Source organism: Neodiprion virginianus, chromosome 1 (assembly GCF_021901495.1).
Source record: "Neodiprion virginianus isolate iyNeoVirg1 chromosome 1, iyNeoVirg1.1, whole genome shotgun sequence".
Classification (NCBI taxonomy): domain Eukaryota; kingdom Metazoa; phylum Arthropoda; class Insecta; order Hymenoptera; family Diprionidae; genus Neodiprion; species Neodiprion virginianus.
In genome coordinates, this window is record NC_060877.1 from 26,528,648 (window position 1) to 26,548,770 (window position 20,123).

At 33.8% G+C, this 20,123-nt stretch overlaps 3 protein-coding genes across 7 annotated transcripts; 2 read left to right on the forward strand and 1 right to left on the reverse strand.

The window, feature by feature from the left end:
* Positions 1 to 63: 63 nt before the first annotated feature.
* On the forward strand, positions 64 to 14,031 carry LOC124304857 (casein kinase II subunit alpha). Of its 5 annotated transcripts, none has more exons than XM_046763602.1 (9): positions 64 to 251; positions 2,258 to 2,363; positions 2,656 to 2,899; positions 3,323 to 3,434; positions 3,900 to 4,112; positions 4,568 to 4,762; positions 4,965 to 5,316; positions 5,411 to 5,504; positions 7,253 to 14,031. In XM_046763602.1, the coding sequence occupies exons 3-8, from the start codon at positions 2,805 to 2,807 to the stop codon at positions 5,494 to 5,496; spliced, it is 1,053 nt and encodes a 350-aa protein (XP_046619558.1). In that variant the 5' UTR covers positions 64 to 251; positions 2,258 to 2,363; positions 2,656 to 2,804; the 3' UTR covers positions 5,497 to 5,504; positions 7,253 to 14,031. The 5 variants fall into 5 exon arrangements, with proteins under 5 accessions (XP_046619558.1, XP_046619533.1, XP_046619567.1 ...); XM_046763577.1 differs by having other exon boundaries at positions 7,272 to 14,031; XM_046763592.1 differs by lacking the exon at positions 64 to 251 and adding an exon at positions 275 to 549 and having other exon boundaries at positions 7,272 to 14,031.
* Positions 14,032 to 14,357: 326 nt separating this feature from the next.
* On the forward strand, positions 14,358 to 16,185 carry LOC124304805 (actin-related protein 6). The gene is made up of 3 exons (XM_046763485.1): positions 14,358 to 14,581; positions 14,762 to 15,733; positions 15,822 to 16,185. Exons 1-3 carry the CDS (start codon positions 14,508 to 14,510, stop codon positions 15,949 to 15,951), a joined length of 1,176 nt encoding a protein of 391 aa, XP_046619441.1. The 5' UTR covers positions 14,358 to 14,507; the 3' UTR covers positions 15,952 to 16,185.
* A 181-nt stretch (positions 16,186 to 16,366) lies between these two features.
* LOC124304798 (ubiquitin-like modifier-activating enzyme 5) lies at positions 16,367 to 18,489 on the reverse strand. The gene is made up of 6 exons (XM_046763471.1): positions 18,253 to 18,489; positions 17,945 to 18,080; positions 17,543 to 17,739; positions 17,246 to 17,432; positions 16,787 to 17,123; positions 16,367 to 16,632 (listed from the first exon to the last, which is right to left on the reverse strand). Exons 1-6 carry the CDS (start codon positions 18,390 to 18,392, stop codon positions 16,451 to 16,453), a joined length of 1,179 nt encoding a protein of 392 aa, XP_046619427.1. The 5' UTR covers positions 18,393 to 18,489; the 3' UTR covers positions 16,367 to 16,450.
* Between the last annotated feature and the right edge of the window lie 1,634 nt (positions 18,490 to 20,123).

Here is a 20,123-nt window from a genome sequence, read left to right on the forward strand (position 1 = left end):
ACGCGGGTAGAGTCAGATTTAAGCGCGTCGAAAGATGACGGCTGCTTATCTATGTTTGCATAGTTAATGGCGGGTCGCCGGCCGCCATCTTGGACCTCGCTCGTTTGAGAAGCCGGCCGCCCGCAAAAATCCCAAGTTTCCCAAGTTCGCGTGGCTCCAGGTGTCCCGTATAAAAGTTACACGGGCCCGTGACGAAATTTGGAGAGCCAACGTGGACAAACTAATCAGGATTCGGGCCCGGAATGCGTTAGGTGAGTTGAAAATGAGGCAACATTAACCGCCCGAATGCTGGCGTGTGATTTCTTCTCGCGTAATTGTGTGCACGATTCGGGTGGTGTGTGCGCGCTGTGCAGTGTGTAGCATCTTGAACCTCGTTCACGTCGTGAGCAGCTCCTAGACTCCAAGTAAAAAAAGAGATAAACTTTTCGTATCGTTGGATCGGGACGCACTGCGACCAAATGTCGTCACCCCGTTGAATTTCCCAAGATGCACACGTTTACCTCTGATCGAGGGTAAACCGAATTCTGCTGCTTCAATCAATATACACAAGTAATATACTCTTCTTGTCATGTACTTGTTAACGTTTCTCCTATTTCGGGTTGCAGCGCCTTTATTTATGCCTAATCGCACACGCCAACTCACTTTTGCTTCATTCTCAAAGAAAGAAATTAATTATTCATTTTTTTTCCCTTCTCCACCCACTCTTGGCACATTATCGTATTTGATCGTATCCACTAGGCTTTTCTTTGATCAGTTAACAGAGTAGTAGCACACCCAATCTTAACCTTACTAACCATTAGTGACCACCTTGTAATGTATGCTCCAGTGATGATTCAGAAGGCATATCATTTTCAAGGACGTCAATCCACATTGATTAGCCCTTGGAATAAAAAAAAGCGTGCTCTTAATGACATAAACTTGAAGAAAATTTCACCTTCGATATTTCAAAACCCATTTGCTATCAGTATGTCATTGAAGAAAATAAATATACTGATGAAAAGTCACACGCTACATTTCCTAATATGATTTTTATTTTTGTTATTTTTATAATTGGAAGTAGTGTTATATAAAAGTGCTAAAAAACTCGTTTTTACTCAATGATGACTAATAATACTTTTCGAATCGTCGATGCAGGTCTACTGTCAATTCCTTGTCATTAATAGCAAAGTTGTGTGTAGAAAATAGCGAGTCGAACGGTTCAATTTAATGTAATAAACATGTAATGTGTATTTTGTTCTTGGGATATTGGTAATAAGATATCCCAACATTTTGTATCGATGTCCCGAACTACGAGATGTCAGCATCTTGATGGTAGGGTACAACTTATCAAAGATTTGACTGTAGAAACGTTCAATTGCTTGAATATTTCAATGCTTTGCATAGATTTAAAACTTTTTTGGTATGACAAACATGCCTATCAAGCTTTGCTCAACTTTACTGATAAAACTGATTGTACGTTTTTCAAAGAGTAATGCCAATAATATCGCATGATTGAAGTTGAATGTATACATATGTCACTTTTATAGTGATAGGTAAGCAGTTTTCTACCTTTTTTTTATTGTATTGACATGTTTGAATAAACTTATGCACAGTATTGTATTTATATTCGTAGTTATCGGCTAGTGACGCTTAACCACATGGTTAAATTGCCCGTCTGTCGAGCGATGGGCTGGCGGCGCAGTTCGTTGCTTATGCTTTCAGCAGTTATAGGTACTGGCGGTGTGTGCACGTGGTTTTTCACTATTGATAAAGTTACTAAAATATCTTGAACTGGCATTTCTCATTTATCCAAATGTCTTTTAAATCTCATCTTACTGCCGTTTTATGCAAAGTTGTTTTTAAAACTACTTGTTTCGTTACTAAATTTTTGTCAGTGTTGGCATTGTTATCTTGAACAATCATGAATACAGGTTAATTATAAACATGGAGCTTCAAAAAGATATAAAATTAAGATAATTCATTAATGGCATGATACTGTTGCATGTAACATTTATTCAATTTGTCCACAGTATTACTGTCTGGATTTTTGAATGATTATTAACTATTAACAAATAAAGTGCATGGCAGATATTCCATAATTTGTGTTTATGACGAATAGGTATTGATTTTGTCATATCATTTTTGTTTCTTTAAATAAGAATCGATAGGTTCTGAATATAGCATATTTATGAGCATTTGACTGTGTGAAATGTTCACAAATTCTTCATTTGTCAAATACTGTGACAAAAATGTATCACAGAAGAACCAAACGTTTCAGATTGCTGTAAGATAATGTTGCATGATGCTAATTCCTCGAAATGATGACCAGTCATGATTTGTGGAAGTCATAACCAGCTCTGACGGCCAAAGGAATGACTATAAATGTACTCTATCTTTATTTTCCTCCATACTAAATTAACTGGTTTATTATAAGCACATTTCAAAATATCATTCTTGGTTTGTTTTCTGCCAATAAAATATAGAAAAACGTAATATCCCGAACGTCCACAGAATTCTGTTTAAAGAGTTGACATTTTCATTTTCAAATCCAATGTAATTTAACAAGTACATTATCAATGAAGAAATCGTTTTAGCTCTCCAGCGGTGATTTAATTAATTTAATAGGTGTAAAATGTGCATACACAATGTATGTAATGACGCTATTTACTTTTCCAGGTCTACTTCTGCATTCATATGTTGGTAGCAGTAGCAGGGTGAGCGGTGGATGCAGCGTAGTTAGTAGCCGATCCTTTTGGCTCAGCGACGGTGGCAGTGCAATTAGTTTAGTTAAGAACAGTAACGAAGACGTCAACGATCTTGTGACAATGGCGCTGCCAAGCAGAGCACGAGTTTATTCGGACATCAATTCACACAAGCCTCGCGAGTACTGGGACTACGAGTCCTACGTCGTTGACTGGGGGTGCGTGCATTACTTTGTTAGAACAGTAAATTTTGTGCGATTGTCACCGATGATAATAATCTTATTCATGATGTGAAAACATTTCTTATCTTCGGCTAAAATAGATTACATAAGATTCTCAATGTAATATAAGTACAAAACACAGGATGAAAAATTACTATACTAATTTGAAGGTACAGATTCTTGAGGAATATCCTTATAAAATTTTGAACCGGTGTATAATTTTTTTTTATCATTGTATTTATCTGTCCAATTATGTAGTATTGAGGATCCAAAGTAAGTCTTACTTACCTCAGAAGTTGCAAATTTGATGGAGTGGCGTACTCACTAATGAACTTTTGAAGTTATTTTGATACTGTTTTTCACTGTAACGTACTTTGTGAAATGATTTATTGTTACATAGATTTTATTTTTCACTTACAGTCAACAAGATGATTACCAATTAGTCAGAAAACTGGGCCGGGGGAAATACAGCGAAGTATTTGAAGCCATTAATGTCACAAATAATGAAAAGTGTGTCGTCAAAATATTAAAGGTACGGAATATTATACACTAAAAATCAAAGATAACTGCAACATCAAAATTGATGCAGTGTAAAAAATTTGATTAAAGCTCAGAAAAAGATGCACTTTTAATTAATTAAAAGCCTATAATTTAATTTGAAAACTTGACATTCATGTGAGGAAGCTTGCCTGACATTTTAAGACTTGTTTTGTTTTCACGTATGCTGCTTAATGTTAAACTCATTTTTAGTATGCCTTTATATTTGTATTTTAATTCTTGAATTTTTAGTACATATTCAGCGCTACTGATTTGCATGTTTTCAATTGACTCCTTAATTTAAATTTTTTTTCAACAAATCAACTCTACATCTTTAAGTAACATTTATATAAATTGAATAAAGTACACAACTTCCTTATTACTTTGCTTTGGTACTATAGCATTCATATACTATTAGTTAAGTAGAAAACGAGTAGCTCAATTAGCATTCTGTTTTTAGCCAGTAAAGAAGAAGAAGATAAAGAGAGAGATCAAAATTCTGGAAAACTTGAGGGGTGGGACCAATATTATCACACTACAGGCAGTTGTCAAAGACCCGGTTTCAAGGACACCAGCATTAATATTCGAACATGTTAATAACACCGACTTCAAACAGCTCTACCAGACCCTTACGGATTATGACATACGATACTACCTCTATGAATTGTTAAAGGTGTGCTTTCTCTCTTTCAGCCTATTATAATCCGTGGGCCTAAACTAGGTACTGATGATTGATATTCATTATCAATCTATAATGTTTCTCATCTTCACTCATCTAACCATAAGCTATTTCCAAAACAACAAAATTAGCAAGAAAAATAAAGTATTTTCTGAATTAACCCTTTCAATCACAAAAGCCACAATAGTAGCACCCTTTTTTCTTAATTTTTTTATATTCTATGCAAAATTCTGAATTTTTTGCATTTTCAGGTAAACTGAAAAACTGAATTGCGAGCCTGAAACTGTGCTTAAAAACAGTCCTTCAAAATAAGTTACAGATAATTTGATACAAATATTGCGAACACCACTGATATTTAAGTCCGAAGTTATGATTACCTTAGATAATCTTTATCAGACGTGTATACATATATATTTATGTATGTTGAATCAGCTTGTTATTGTGTATAGGCTTTGGACTATTGCCATAGTATGGGAATAATGCATAGAGATGTAAAGCCGCACAACGTGATGATCGATCATGAAAATCGAAAGCTGCGGCTAATTGACTGGGGATTAGCAGAATTTTATCATCCGGGACAGGAGTACAACGTACGTGTAGCGTCTCGCTATTTTAAGGGCCCAGAGCTGCTAGTCGACTACCAGGTGAGTTTACATTGTTAAATACTTTGAAATAATTAAAACTTAATTTTGTGTCGGTATTATATCGAAACAATTGAAATTACAATTTCTATATCTTTAGCACCACATAATATTGAAATGATATTTGCGTAATGTCTTAGTTATGTACTGAATGGTTTTCTTAATACTTATACGATTAATATTATTATTATTTTGGTTATTTTAGATGTACGATTACTCCTTGGATATGTGGTCGCTAGGCTGTATGCTGGCGAGTATGATATTTAGGAAAGAACCATTTTTCCATGGACACGACAACTACGACCAGCTGGTGAGAATCGCCAAGGTCCTAGGAACAGAGGAGCTCTTTGAGTACCTGGACAAGTATCACATTGAACTAGATGCTCGTTTCAACGACATTTTGGGACGACACTCGCGCAAGCGTTGGGAACGCTTTGTACATTCTGAAAACCAGCATCTTGTTTCGCCCGAGAGCCTTGACTTCCTTGATAAACTTCTGCGCTATGACCATTATGAAAGACTCACTGCGCGTGAAGCAATGGACCACCCATATTTTTGTAAGCTATTTCGCTAATCTTTTTCAATTCGAGTGAGCCTTTCAAAGAAATTTAAATACATCTAAAATATCCCTTTCTACTCTTTTTATTTCAGATCCTATAGTAAAGGAACAAGGTCGGCTTACCATGGTGTCGTCGTCACCTACTCCCATGACGGGCTCACTGCCTGTAGTTGAGTAGCGGCCCAGGTAATGTCCTCACCATCTTAATTTATTACTATTTTCACTGATTAGTACTATGCATATTGAAACAGAGTCTATTTATCTATTACTTGGTCACTAATCATTAACTTATCATATTTACATGCCATGATACATATATAGTTAGCAAATAGGCAATACGTGTGCTGGATACAATATAAAACAAATGAACACAATTCTCGTCCCATTCTAATATTCCTCCAGAATTGTATATACTGCTGTAATAAATTTTTACTTTCGATGTAATCTGTAAAACTTTTTTACTTCATAATATATAGTCTCAATTGTGTTTGCACGATTATTTCAATATTTAGCACAATTTCCAAACCAATTTTGATTTATTGTAATTGCTGGCAGGGTATAGCTCAAAATAGATAGTCTATGGATAATATATAATATCGTTTTAATTGGGAACCTATATCCAAGGATTAAACATCCACTTTGGGAAGTTATTCTTACGAAACAAGATCATTATAATTCCAAAACAGTGCACTCGTTTTCCCATAATTAATGATACATAATGAAATTTAATTCAGTCTGTTTGATAAAGCAATGAGCCTGCATAATATGACGTAGAATGTTCAGCTTCCATTGTATACTTGAGCTCCGAGGCATACACCTGGCATATCACAAATTTTAATATTTTAAATTGAAGCGTATTTTCTTTAAAAAGATACTCTCAGTACAAAAAAGATGACAAAGATCTATTTACCCAGCGCATTTTGGTATCTAAGAGATTTGAAGTTATTGTTCTGCTAGAACTTACCAAAATTGTCTATTACACATTTTTCTATCTTTGTGAACGTAGAAATCACAGATACATGATTCCATTCACAATAAGACAAACGGATACTTGAATCCAGTTGTAAACAGCCGCTTTCTTGTTGAGAAAATATAATTTTCTTTACAAGATTTGAAGATGCTGGTTCTGTCATATTAAACTACCAGCTCGGGATTCCGTGGTAGCTTGACTTGGGAAAATAAAACTTGTACCATAGACCTTTGGTTATCTAATAAAATCTTTTGTAGCAACTTGTATGTGAAGCATGATCATTCAATCTTGCATTGTGTAGACCAGGAAAAGTCTATATAATTAGGAAATATTCAATCTTGATAAGTAATATTTCTTACGAATTCGAGTAATCATCATTTGCAGGAAATTATTATCCGTCATTCTTAATAAACGGTTCAATATTCAATGTGTCGACGGAAATTATTCGGCCATATGGTAAACTTAAAATTTATACCTGTATGTTCAGTATACTTTAGAAAACGAAAAGTTATATCAGGTATAATATTACTGAATGGTGTTTATAAAATTTCAAGATTTAGATACTTTTGAAACAATATGCATATTATCAACTTAAAGATATATTGGCACTCCCATGCGAGGTGTGATGTTTTCAATACTTGGGGAAGGGGTGTACAAATAATTAAACCACTTGTGTAAATCATAGCATTTCCAATTGGAAAGGCTAGGTAATCTAAACAATGAGCAAACATGAGCTATATTCAATGCCGTAGAATCTAGCATTTAGTTTTCTAGGTCTCTACAATAATCAATCTTCTGTTTGCTCGGTGAATACGAAATTGTTTGCCAATTTTTGTGACTACAAAAATTAAACCACCAAGTGTGGATTGATCAAGGCTTAACATTGTTTCCAATTTGACGACTTGGTTACACCAGCGAATTGTACAATAACAATTTTTAAACTTTTCATTTTGAATGGTGACAGAGCGAGGGGTTTGTTGCAGATGACCACAGCGTGGCAGCGGGCAGAATGCCGGTACCAGTTGCGGTTTCCGGGTCGGCCGGGCTAGGGGTCGGGGACGGGGTCGAAGGAGGGGGAGGGGGCCCTATCGAAGAGCCCCCACCCCCCCAACCGATTTCCCAGCTTATATAAATTCAACATCCCTAAATTATCGAATAACCCCAAAGCTACTTCTGAACACAATAGAACATCAGACATACAGTATCGTCAACGTGATACCATTGCGCACCACTAGAATCCAGTTTGAGGCCAACGAGTCAGTTGAACCTTTAAATACAGAGACCATTCGTTATTTTAACTTCGACAGCGCCGAACTTGCTCTTCAGATCCCTCGCAGCTTGTCTGGTGTTGACGTCATTCAAATTTCTAAAATGTTGAAGATGATTGTGCGATGGATTTGCAGCGTCTTGTCATCAAAAACTAGCCGTAACCATTCTAACCAATTGTTAATAATACTGGGTGTCTATTTAATTATGATAACGGTGTGCGGACTGTCTCTGTGGCTTGTGATACAACCGCTCATAAAAAAATGACGTCGCCAGATCACACATTTAAGTCCTGATTTTTTCACAGATTGTTCACATTTACGAATACACCGATAGCTATAATAGGTCATTCAATTTACTATATTTAACGATGATAAAAATGTTCATTTATATCTGATACCACTATAATAGCTGAATAAAATGTTTGTTATAGCCAACATTTTTTTTCAACATCTGTATACCTGTATCCAACATATTAACTTTTACCGAATGTAATTTTTGAGCATTACGAACTTCTTGCAGTAATATTCATGAGAAATTTAATACGAAGGCTAATATGCTGTTGCTGAGTATTCATGGATTAACTTAATTGCTTGTTTCACTGTGACAATTGGAGTAATCAATGGAAAACTTGAATGAATTATTAGTTCCGATGCACTTGGTCGTCAATATGAAACAATATTATAGAAAGAATTATTGTTGGTGCATCCCATCTTCATTTATAAACTTGGCAAATTAAATCAAGATTCATCTTTTAAAACATAACGTAATTAACATACGTCATCACATAGTGTCGGTATATTTATAATATTATGTTTTGAAAAAAAGACTTATACCCTTTATTGATTGAACAATGAACATTGTATAATGTCAGTTTATAATCGCAGCACATGAACTGCATTGATTGTTCTAAAAACAATAAACACTTATTTTTAAAATGAAACTGTGAAAAAGTTGGAACACTGCGAATAAGGTGAATTGCTTTAGATTTTAGAATGATATTCAAAATTACTTGGCTTTAGTAATGTGTTTTATAGATAGTTTAGTAGATGAGACTAACGTTATTGAAAGAAAGTAATTTTGAAGATACAATTTTACCAAAATAAAATCAAACCACAGTAGCGGGAGGTAATGCAGCTCTCATATCACACGCTTTACATCGTCAACTCTTAGTCTACTTTATTACATGTGGACAATACCTTGATATTTGTATTAAAATTCCACCCCTGTGAAACTACCGTGTTTAAGACTTGACATACGGAGATCACACCTAAGTACTGCCACAGATTAACAAAAATGAATAGTAACCTGGACGAACGTCATATATATTCTATATCAGTGTTGAAAGATGAGGCGTTTTGCTTGCCAAAAAGATGCCAGAAAGATAAATAGTCAAATACTGCGAGTCTAACATATCTTTCAACAAATCAAATAAATGCGATGTCAAAATTGGCAACTTATATGTTTTCTGTTTATCAATGATTCAAGCATTGTATTACTCCGTAATAAAAGGAATAGTAATATGAAAATTCGAGGACGATAGTGAATAACTTGATAAAACTAAAGTTCCGAGCTAGGAAATTAAACTTACAACTACTAGCCGCTTCAGCAGCTATTTAACCAGTATTTTCAATTCGGTTTATGGACCTGACTAGTAGTTGCGAGATCGAACCGTTGAAGGCATACATATTTGTCTCAGAAGTGTGTTGACCTGCCCTGAGCTGGTACTTAGAAAAAATAATAAATTTTCAAATAATAATGTAACCATTTCATAAGTATGTTCAATGCAAGGCTGGTTATCACACTAATTCAATACTTTCACATCGTTACATAGAAACATTATAATATAAATAAGAAAAGCGTGCATGACCCTGATCCATGATTTTTATTAAACAACTTTCAGTCAGCACTCTTTTGATTTTCTATGATGAGCCAATTACACATATATTTTCATTGCATAATTATGTCTTAAGGGGTCTGTAAAGATGTTTATACCTATATGTCATTTTATCTATGATTTCTGCCTGTTTGAATCCAATGGTTTATGACGCATTACAACGTATAATATACATATGTCATTATTCGCAAATTTTTATCGATTCAGTCGAGTCATATTCGACTGATTTTAGCTTAGTGACCATCGCTAACATATGGTACATCGAATGATAATATTATCGAGTGGATGTATTTGCTTTTAATATCCACACAGTATGTATCGCTAACTTGTTTTGAGCAAAATCGCGTCCATTAATGTACATTTGTTTACATGCATTTCTACGTTATATTATTTGAATATTAGTAAAAAAAAATTTCATTTCCTAGGTAATATATCTAAGAATATACTTTGAAACCCATTAGTTGAGAATACTATAGATTTGTATAAGCACATCTGGGTTCAGACAGGTGATTTGATTTAGTTTTTAAATCAATCGAGTAACTAAAAAAGATAGAATTATATAAACGTATATGGTTTTCCTTGCATTAATTTATAATATACCTATCCAATTTGATATTGTCATAACTAAAGTATTTGGGGCATATTAAATACATGATGATCCGAGAGTATATGAAAAACCAAATAAATAATTTGCAATATTTCTTTACTTAAATTTTTTATTTAAACTTGATATTAAAATGATACACATTGCAGTGTCAATGTAAGCTCATGGCTTGTGGCTAATGTGACTCTTGCTTATACCATTGTCAATGGTATTCGTAATTTTGAAGCCCCAGAAGAGTAGATTACAGTATAGAAATATTCTAACAAATTAAAACTTGTAATACATTTTCACATTAAAGTACAGCCCAAGTCATAATCTTTCCTAAACTGGCACACTGTTTTTGCCAATGCGCGATGCTGGCCATACGCACATACACACTGATACACACACACACAAGTCCTGAAAACAATTCCGAACATTAAATAGTTACAGCGTATTCACTTAATTTAACGACATTTTTTTTAAATGACTACATAATCTCTAAAGGTGAATTCGAATAAAACCTCGTGTTACTTGTTGGCACAGTGTACCAATTTCGTAGGTATGGTAGATAAATTATAGTATCGATGTTCACACGTTTATTTATGATTATTATGTGTTGGCGATTTGTGAGCCGAGCAAGAATTATTACTCAGAATTGTTATATACTGAACTGTTATATAAGATAAGGCAATACCTATGTATATCATTGGCCCTTGTGTGTAGTTCTCAAAACAATGTGTGCAATAGCATCTTAATACGACAATTTGCTATGGCAAAAACAGTGTGTAAATATTCGTTCTCCCCAAAACCTCTGTTCATATGTTAAGTTTACAATAATCTAGTTTAGTTTTATAGAAAAGAAAAACAAAAAAAAACTATAATTACTCTATTAAAGAAAAGTAATTAATGAAAAACTGAATAAATGGATTAATATTAATCGGAAGAGTCGGTATGATTATTTGTGTTTGTCGCATATTTATCGAAAGATAAAATAAATATTGTTTACGAATAAGTAGTTGAACTATTCAACGTAATTCGATTTGGTAACAAATAGGAATAAAAGTAAAAGAAAAATAAAATCAAGACAAACTCTCTCGTGTTTCATAATCTGTATTTCACAACGTCTGATGAAGAGAGTAACTTCGAGATTGATTTCAGTATAAGTTTTTTCAAATTCTCACAATTGATAAATTATTGCTTCCATAAAGAGTTGAAAATGATAATAATAGAAAAAAGCAAATACTAACTAAAATACATGATTTTTATTACCACAGCTTTCAAATTTTAGTTATGTTACTTTTGATACATTACAAATGCGACATACAGGCCTTGTATAGATCAAATATAAATCATAAATTATACACACATGAACTAGTGATAGTAAAACATTTTTTACACCATCGCATTGTACTAGGTGATCAAAAAATGTTTCGTAAAATATTGTAAATACTAAGTGTATTTAATTTCTTGAACATGCAACATAATTCACGTCATTTTTTTGAACTTAGCTTTAAGACAATAACTGTAACAATGTTCCCAAGGCAGTTTCGGAAAAGTCATGTTATGGGTAGCATTTTGTACCTATGCTGCATTATTCAACCTTTGTAATCTATCCCGTAACTAATCTCGTCTTTGTCGAAAATTAAATTCTTGTTAAGTAAATACGTAATATAACAAATGTTTTCCAACTTAGGCAGGAAAATATACATGCATACAATAATACAGCGTTTTTATGTCCAAAATTGTAATATCGCTAAACTAATGATAATGTATAGGAATACAAAGGTAAAATACAATTTTGTTTCGATATATATATATATATATAAAAAAAAAACGAACAAAAAACACGACCCTTTGTCTACTTACCGATTTTTTTTTTACATTCATTACTATACCCTATACTACGGATGGTTTGAGAAAATAGCCCGTTTGTCAGCTATCACTGTGGTTATTTAAAGCTGGTTCGTAGTGCGACTGGATTCGGTTTCATTCCAAATACCATCTGTATTGTACATACCACGTGTTGAGAAACCAAGTAACGAACCAAGTTATTTATATAATTTTTTTGTCATGTATATTATATATTATATATATACATATATATATATATATATTAGGAGGGTCTTTAATAGGGGTGTTTTTGAATTTTTATGCTCCCAGGGGCTTAAACACTTTCAGATTGATAAAAAAAAAATTCCTTGAAACTTAAGCTCTCTATGTCAACTCCAAGATAGTACGTACTGTGACCGAAGTATCTATTTCTTTTTTCAGACAGTAGCACTAATGCCCATTAAAATCTCGTAGTTACAGATTTTTCGGAACATTATTACTCTTACAATAAAATATATACTGAGAAAGAAAGTTTTTTCCATGTTATTTAAATAAAATATGTAGCACTATTTTAGAGTTGATACAGAAAGCTCAAATGTCCAAGGAATTTATTTTTAACAATTTGAAAGCGTTTAAGCCACTGGGGGCATAAAAATTCAAATACACCCCTATTAAGAACCACCCTATTACGTACATATATATATATATATATGTATATATATATATAACGTATCTCTAAGTTGGCACACAATCTTTAGTATAATGTCGTATGTTGAATTTCCTTCCTTGTGTCACAATTATTGGATGACTACTGTGTAAAGATGTTTGCCCTTTTCGTTCTTTGAAGAAAAAATAAATAAAATGTTATTTTGATGGTTAAGATGCATATTGGATTTGTAATAACATGTGTTCGGCTATCAATACACGTGGAAACCAGGATATGTGTCATACTTTGATCTGCTGAATGTTGACCATTCACGGAGACGGAAAATAACATTTATTATGGAAAAACGTTCCTACATATGAAGTTTACCAAACGATTACATTCACAAACTTTTATACTATATTTTCTAAATTTATTTACCCGTGCGTAATGTGTTCATGTTTGATTTTTATTCCAATACTCACAAAATTATCATTCTCAGGGTTAAAATGATCGATTATTCAACAGTCTAACACGAAATTTAATAGGTTTTCATAAGTTTTTAAATATCATGATAAGCAATAGGCTATTTGACAGAAGCAAGTATATAATTTAACAATGCATAATAGTTGACTAATGTTGCTTATGCCGATCATGTATTCAATCATCTCACTTATTACAATATCAAAAAAAAAGTACTCTAGAGCAGCATTTCTCAATTTATAAAATAAGAGATTGTATTTCGTGCGGAATTCATTAAGATTGATAATTGGATATAATATGGCTAGGATGACTTTGTGACTTTCTAACAGTCTATGATTGCTCAAATAACTTTACCATATATTGTACTCGATCATACAAGTTGAATTTGTTTGCTGATTCCCGTAACAGAAAGTTTAGATCTTGTGGCGTGGTTTTCGGCCCGCTAAATAATGTACGATTAATTAGTTGGTAGTTGCACACATTTATTATTCATGCAACAATGTCGATCTTGTTCAAGCCTTTCAAGCCCATGTATAACTTTTAGCTTTTTACAATTTCACCAGCTGATATTGAAATTCCTATGGTCCCACAATTGTGAAATGCTGTCTTAGCGTAGACAATAAATATGATACATATTAAACGAAGATTTATTCAAGGTAACAATGCGTTTGTGGAATTATGGAACTATGTTTGCACCTTGGGAAATGCACGGAGTCTGCCATGAATAAATACGTCGTAAAATTTCTATTGCAATATACAATGGAGTATACTATTTGGTGAATTGAATCGATCCCAGCATCAGCTAGGGTAAAATTAAAAGAAAATTTCCATCGCTGAGGAAATAATGATAAAATAACTACATATATTATTAATAAGCGGTGAAAAAAGTATAGTAAGATAGTAAATAATGGAAAATTAATTAAAACTGTGTCCAGTCGATGAAGATAAAAAAAAAAAATTGTTCGAGATAAAAACCATGGTGTTGTTATACATATAAAACGATATGAAAAAGAGGTGAAATAAACTATTGTAAACATTTGTATTGACAGAGTTCTGAGAATTTATTTTTGATTTTTGTATAGCATGTGATTATTTTACTCTCGTTTATTTAATTTGATAGCGCTACAAAAATACGTAGTTATTATAATCATTGTTCTTTTAATTATTCTTCCAGTGTCACCGCAATTTAACTTATGTTTTATCTCCCTAAAGTAATTAAATCTGCGAAGAATTTTGCTTGCTTCATAATGGAAACATCGTAATATTACGTTGAAGTCTCAAGTACGTTTTTGTGCCATTTTTTAAATTTGCAATTACGTCGAAGTTCGTGGGTATAATAAGGATCGCAAATCGATTGTCGAACTTTAAATAGTTGCGTCGGTGCAGCGTTTCAATAAAGCGACGCACGCGTTGCGCAGCTCACACGCCGGTAAAATATTGAAAACGTCAAAACTAAGGGATGACCAAAAGATACCGGTATTTAACATTCTGTAATAGCTGATACAATAACGAACATGAGCAGCGTAACATACATTTTGGACAATGGAGGATACATGGCAAAAGTAGGCCTTTCTAGCGATACTCCGAAGTAAGTTTACATTTATTTAGTTACTCTATTATTTTTGGTTAGAATCCGACTTGTTTTTCGCAAACCCGCTAAAAATCTGTAAATCGGATAAGAGACGGGACGGTGAAGAGTAATTATCAAAGAATACGTTCATCACAAATTGTAATGAAGATTAGTACACGGATAAATTTGAATTTGTAGACTGGTTCCAAATTGCATTATGAAAGCGAAGAGTGAGCGACGAAGACCCTTTGTCGGTAAACAAATCGACGAATGTCGCGACGCGTCCGGCTTATTTTACATATTACCGTTTCAAAAAGGGTATCTGATTAATTGGGACATTCAAAAAACCGTTTGGGATTATATCCTTTCAAAAGAATGCTGTCCGGCAAACCTTAGCCAGATGCCTACGATAGTAACGGAACCTCTATTCAACTTTCCGTCTATCCAAGAAGCAATGACTGAAATATTTTTCGAAGAATATGAGTGCCAAAGTTTACTTAGAATAAACGCCACTGGATTATCTTGCTACAACTATAGGCATAAGAATCCAAATACTAAATGCTGCCTTATAGTTGATAGTGGATACAGCTATACACATGTCGTGCCTTACGTTAACGGCGTAAAGATCAAGGAAGCAATAAGGAGAATTGACGTTGGTGGAAAATTGTTGACAAATCACTTGAAAGAAATAATTTCCTATCGCCAATTGCACGTTATGGATGAAACATACGTTGTAAATCAAGCTAAGGAAGACTCCTGCTTTGTATCGCAAGACTTTTATAAAGATATGGAAGAAGCTAAGCTAAACTTGGAAAACAATACCATAGCTCGAGATTATGTTTTACCAGATTACACTACACTGCGGAGAGGTTTTCTCAGAAAACCTGAAGTTTCTGGAGAACAGCAGACCTTGCGTTTGAATAACGAACGATTCGCCATTCCTGAAATTCTCTTTCATCCGTCGGATGTCGGAATACAGCAAATGGGTATTCCTGAAGCAATAGTTAACAGTGTGAAAGCTTGCAATGAAGAAACGTGGCCCCATCTGTATATGAATATAGTTTTGACTGGCGGTAATGCCAAGTTCCCTGGCTACAAAGATCGAATTTTAAAGGAGGTCAGAAGCCTTTGCTCGTCGGAGTTCATAGTAAACATTACCTTACCCGATGAGTAAGTGAGCCCACATCTTATCGCAGAGTATTTTCCAGTTCTTGAATCATTTTAGCTTTCAAAGGTGAAATTCTCTGTCTTATTTCAGCCCTATTACTTATGCTTGGGAAGGTGGAAAAGCGATTTCTAAAGATCCAGTATTTTCTAATATGGTAGTAACGCGTGAAGAATATGAAGAAGAAGGCCAAGCACTTTGTTATGAACGATTTGACGTTTAATTTATTTATATTTAATGTTCACTTTATAAGAAATAAAAATCTGAAAATACTTACAATAAAGCACGTATTTTTTCAAACTACTATCGGAATATCACAAAAAACTGCTTGTAGCCAAGTACAAGCTACATTATTTGTTGAAAACCTTTATAAAATATTGGGATTCTAGAATGATCTGTTGTTTGTAAAACCCTTTAACTTCAAAAAATGGGTTTTGGAGAAATGAGACAGAGCACACGTGTTGAAAAGAAAATATTACTGCTTCATTGTTCACTGTTTGCTATAAATAAAACTTTCAATGTGAGTTTACTCCAGTAATCACACCGCTTCCGAAATACTTTTCGATTTTATAGTCAAATCATTATACTGTGGTATAGTCGCAAGGCTGTGCCAAGTGTGAGGGAACAACTGCTCTTAGTTAATTTGTGACATAGAATGATTTATGTTTACGATTTTGTGATCAGTACAGCCCAGCAAAGGTGTTACATTGTTTAGTACAGATTTAGATTGATTTCATCTGAGCCATTAGCTCTTCGAGACTAGGACCACTCGTTTCAGTTGACACAATCTCGGGTTCAGGATCCGCAGGTCGTGCTGGCAACGTGTAGGCTTGTCTGACACCGCTACTAACTGTCGCTGATGTGTCTTCGATATCTGGTACTGTCTCATCGATGAGAGAAATACCTTGAAATAAAAGATGTAAGGTTAATTGTTACAGTTAAAGTTTCTTCAATTGCCTAAGCAGCGCTTGTTGTCAAAGTTACGATTCAATTATAACAGAGATGCGGTTGTATCCAGCTGACGATTCTACCGATTAATTGAATCGTATGAAAATTACCCCATTCGTTATCTTCGTGTAAAGGCGTATCATCGACTTCCTCCTTTGCGACTGTAATATCTTTTGGCTTAGCTTGATATTCTTGCTGCCTTTGTCGGCAGTATCTGTCATCGCAGTTTGGATTCGGTCTGAGCGTCATTGTCGGGAAGAAATCCAGCATTGCGTTGTAACCCAAATAAAAAGACGTATCTCCAAAATTCAGAAGATATTTCAAAGTGTTTTGGACTAAAAATCCAGCTACTATTCCCATTGTGGTAGGCAGAGATGCTGCGCAAACTCCATCGCGTTTCAATGTCTTTTCATCTATGTTTGCAGCTACAACTAGAGGAGGCGCACACTGTAAAATAGTTGTAAAAAATCAATGTAGACGCAAATGACAAGTTGCATAAAAGATCAATGCTCAATTACTGGAATATCTTGCGTGCATGTGTGTAAGTTCTAAGGTGAATTTTTACCTACACCAAAACAAGCGGACTCTCCAGGTACAATAAACTGTATATGTCCAGAAACGGCATTTTCTGATACTCCACTCTCAAACCACTTTTGATTGAGCTCATTGCAAGCTGTGTTTATGGCCATACGAGCTTCAAAATTATCAACGCAGCTCAATACCAGATCTACTGCTCCTTTTTTCAAGCTTGATTTACTGTAAAAATATTAATGTGTGAATATCGACAGCAGTTAGCATTTTTTCCTGTAATATTACTTCCAAACATGTTTCACTGTAATTCTATTTAACTTCTTTTTACGTAGTACCTGATGGTATCCATAAAGTGTTGAAAATTATCAACAGTTGTGATATTGTAGTTATGAGTTTCTATTTCAACATCCGGGTTAATAGCTTGTAATGTTTTTGCAGCTGCATCAACTTTGCTCAAGCCAGCCTGATGTGGTTGAAAAAAGAGCCTATTCATATTAGCCAACTCAACTTTGTCGTAGTCGAAAAGAACCAACTGAAAAACAAATGTAGAATATATTCAGCGATTATCGTATCGAGGGTAAACTTCCCAATATGTTCCAAGTAATGTAGGGCGTTAGCTTCAGATTTTTTTATTTATACCTCTGTACAAATGTTAAACTTTGAATGAAATCAAAGAACACTTGACTGATTCGCCATTGCTTCAAAATCAAATAATAATCAACTTGATTTAAAGATACCTTGCCGATACCGCATCTTGTGAGCATTTCTGCTGTTACGCTTCCAACACCTCCGACTCCCACGACAGCGACAGTCAGTTCTCTGATTTTTTCATAGTTATCAACAATGCCCATACGCTTTAGCGCCATAAGTCGACTAGGAATAAATAATAATCGTAATGAAGTTAGATAAAACATAACTTGTGGCTACTATAATGTGCTTTTGTTTTCATGCAGGTATTTTTATTTGACATCGTAGAACGTGTATCAGACTACTCTTCACGTTTCTAAGAATTTTCTTGTTCATTACAAAACTTATCAAGCTTTACCTGTAGGGATTTGAGTCAACAACTTCGCTTGACATTTGGGCAATTTTTTGCCGGACTGGTGCGGCATTTTTACTTTTCTCGTTTGCTAATTCAATCTCTAATTGCGCGATTCTAGACTTCAATTTTTCTGTAGTATCCATTTTTCGAACTTATTTTTTCTGTGAAAGCACGTTACAAGCTGCGATATTCCGCCAGCTGTCACTTTATACAGCAGAACGCTCTTCTTGACACGTCACGTGTCCGAACAACGTATTGTGAAGATGGCGCTAGTGTCCCGATTATTTCACGTTGGCGCGAAATGGATTTGAAATACAAACTTGACTTTACTCATTCCAAGCTCGCATACATGTAAAAGGGATTAAGGTTTCCGATGACAGACTTTGCAGTAAATAAGAAGCTGATACCTTACAAAATAACAGTATCACTGGAGTTCATTCATGGTTATGAAATGTTAAAAAAAATGGGTGCGTGTACTTATGTACGCGCGTGAGAAGTTATACTTCTTTGGCATCATTAAAAAATCCACAACATGTCAAAATCTTCTGTCACACAATGATAAAGAAAAGAAGTATGTAATAAAAAACAATAAAACAAATAACGGATGTCTTACATTATATTTAAATAATCTATTAAATTTTTGTCACGAACTTTTTATTAAATGTTCTATTAAATTTATTTCTTTATTTTGTAAATATTAAAAAACCAATAATAAATATTCAACATTGATAATTTAATAATATTTAGTATTAATTATATTAAATAATGATATTTTAATTTATATCAATAAATAATACATACGGATAACTAACCTCAATTATATTGGAGCACTTGAAAAAGTATTTTAGCACAATTTTTTCACTAATATTCACAAATAGTAAATAATATTAATCCAAATATTCAATTTAAATCACTACTGAATATATTTTATTGCCACATATATAATTCGCACTTGTATGAAAATAAAGCACGTGTTGTGACTGTAAAAACTAAAACCATGTGGATAAATATTATAAATAAATATGAAAAGAGGCGACAAGCGTACCGACATTAGCTTTTTTTCGAGACTTAATGAATTCGGTTGAGTGGGCAACTTCATCCTGTTAATTTTGTGTTACAATTTTGTGTTACAGTGATGCGCGCGCATCTTGAAATTTCACTCTCATCAGTTTTTCATAACGCGCCTAAAGAAGTATAAGAAGTATAACTTCAAAAATAGACAACGAAAAATTAATAAAATAACGTTAGAAGCGTGCAATTGTCATCTTTGCGTATGGAATTACAAAAAATTGTGGCAAATATATATTCCGGTTGATATTACAGGTGGCATATATCACAAAGCAGTCGCACGGATAAGTGAAACGTTGTGCTTATCAAAATCAGAACTACAATAAATTAACACGATAAGAGTTTACCGATGCATATTTGAAACTTAAAATTAAATGAATCGATTACGAATGGATACTCATAGAAAACCGTACAGCGAAAACATAATTATTTGTATTCGCAATAATATAGTCTTTGTCGTAACTTGCAAAATGTCATCGATCTCGCATGAAATTATAGATATCGGTATCAATTCCGCGTGATATCAAGAATGTCATCACTGATGAGAAATTGACGGGTGTTAAATATTTACGTTATCATTATCAGTAGTTTAATTCAGATTATGTGTATTAACGCTGTTTGATTGTTTAATTATCGTAATCTCAGCATATGTTCCACATATCGATCTTTGGTACATTTATAAGTGACTTATATTTATAAACTATCCCTTTAAATCGAATAAACAATCTTATCGTTTAACGTTCCAGGCTTTTTGTAAACGGATATTTTTATTCAACAGTTCTGTTTTTTGGAATTTCCGGAGGAAT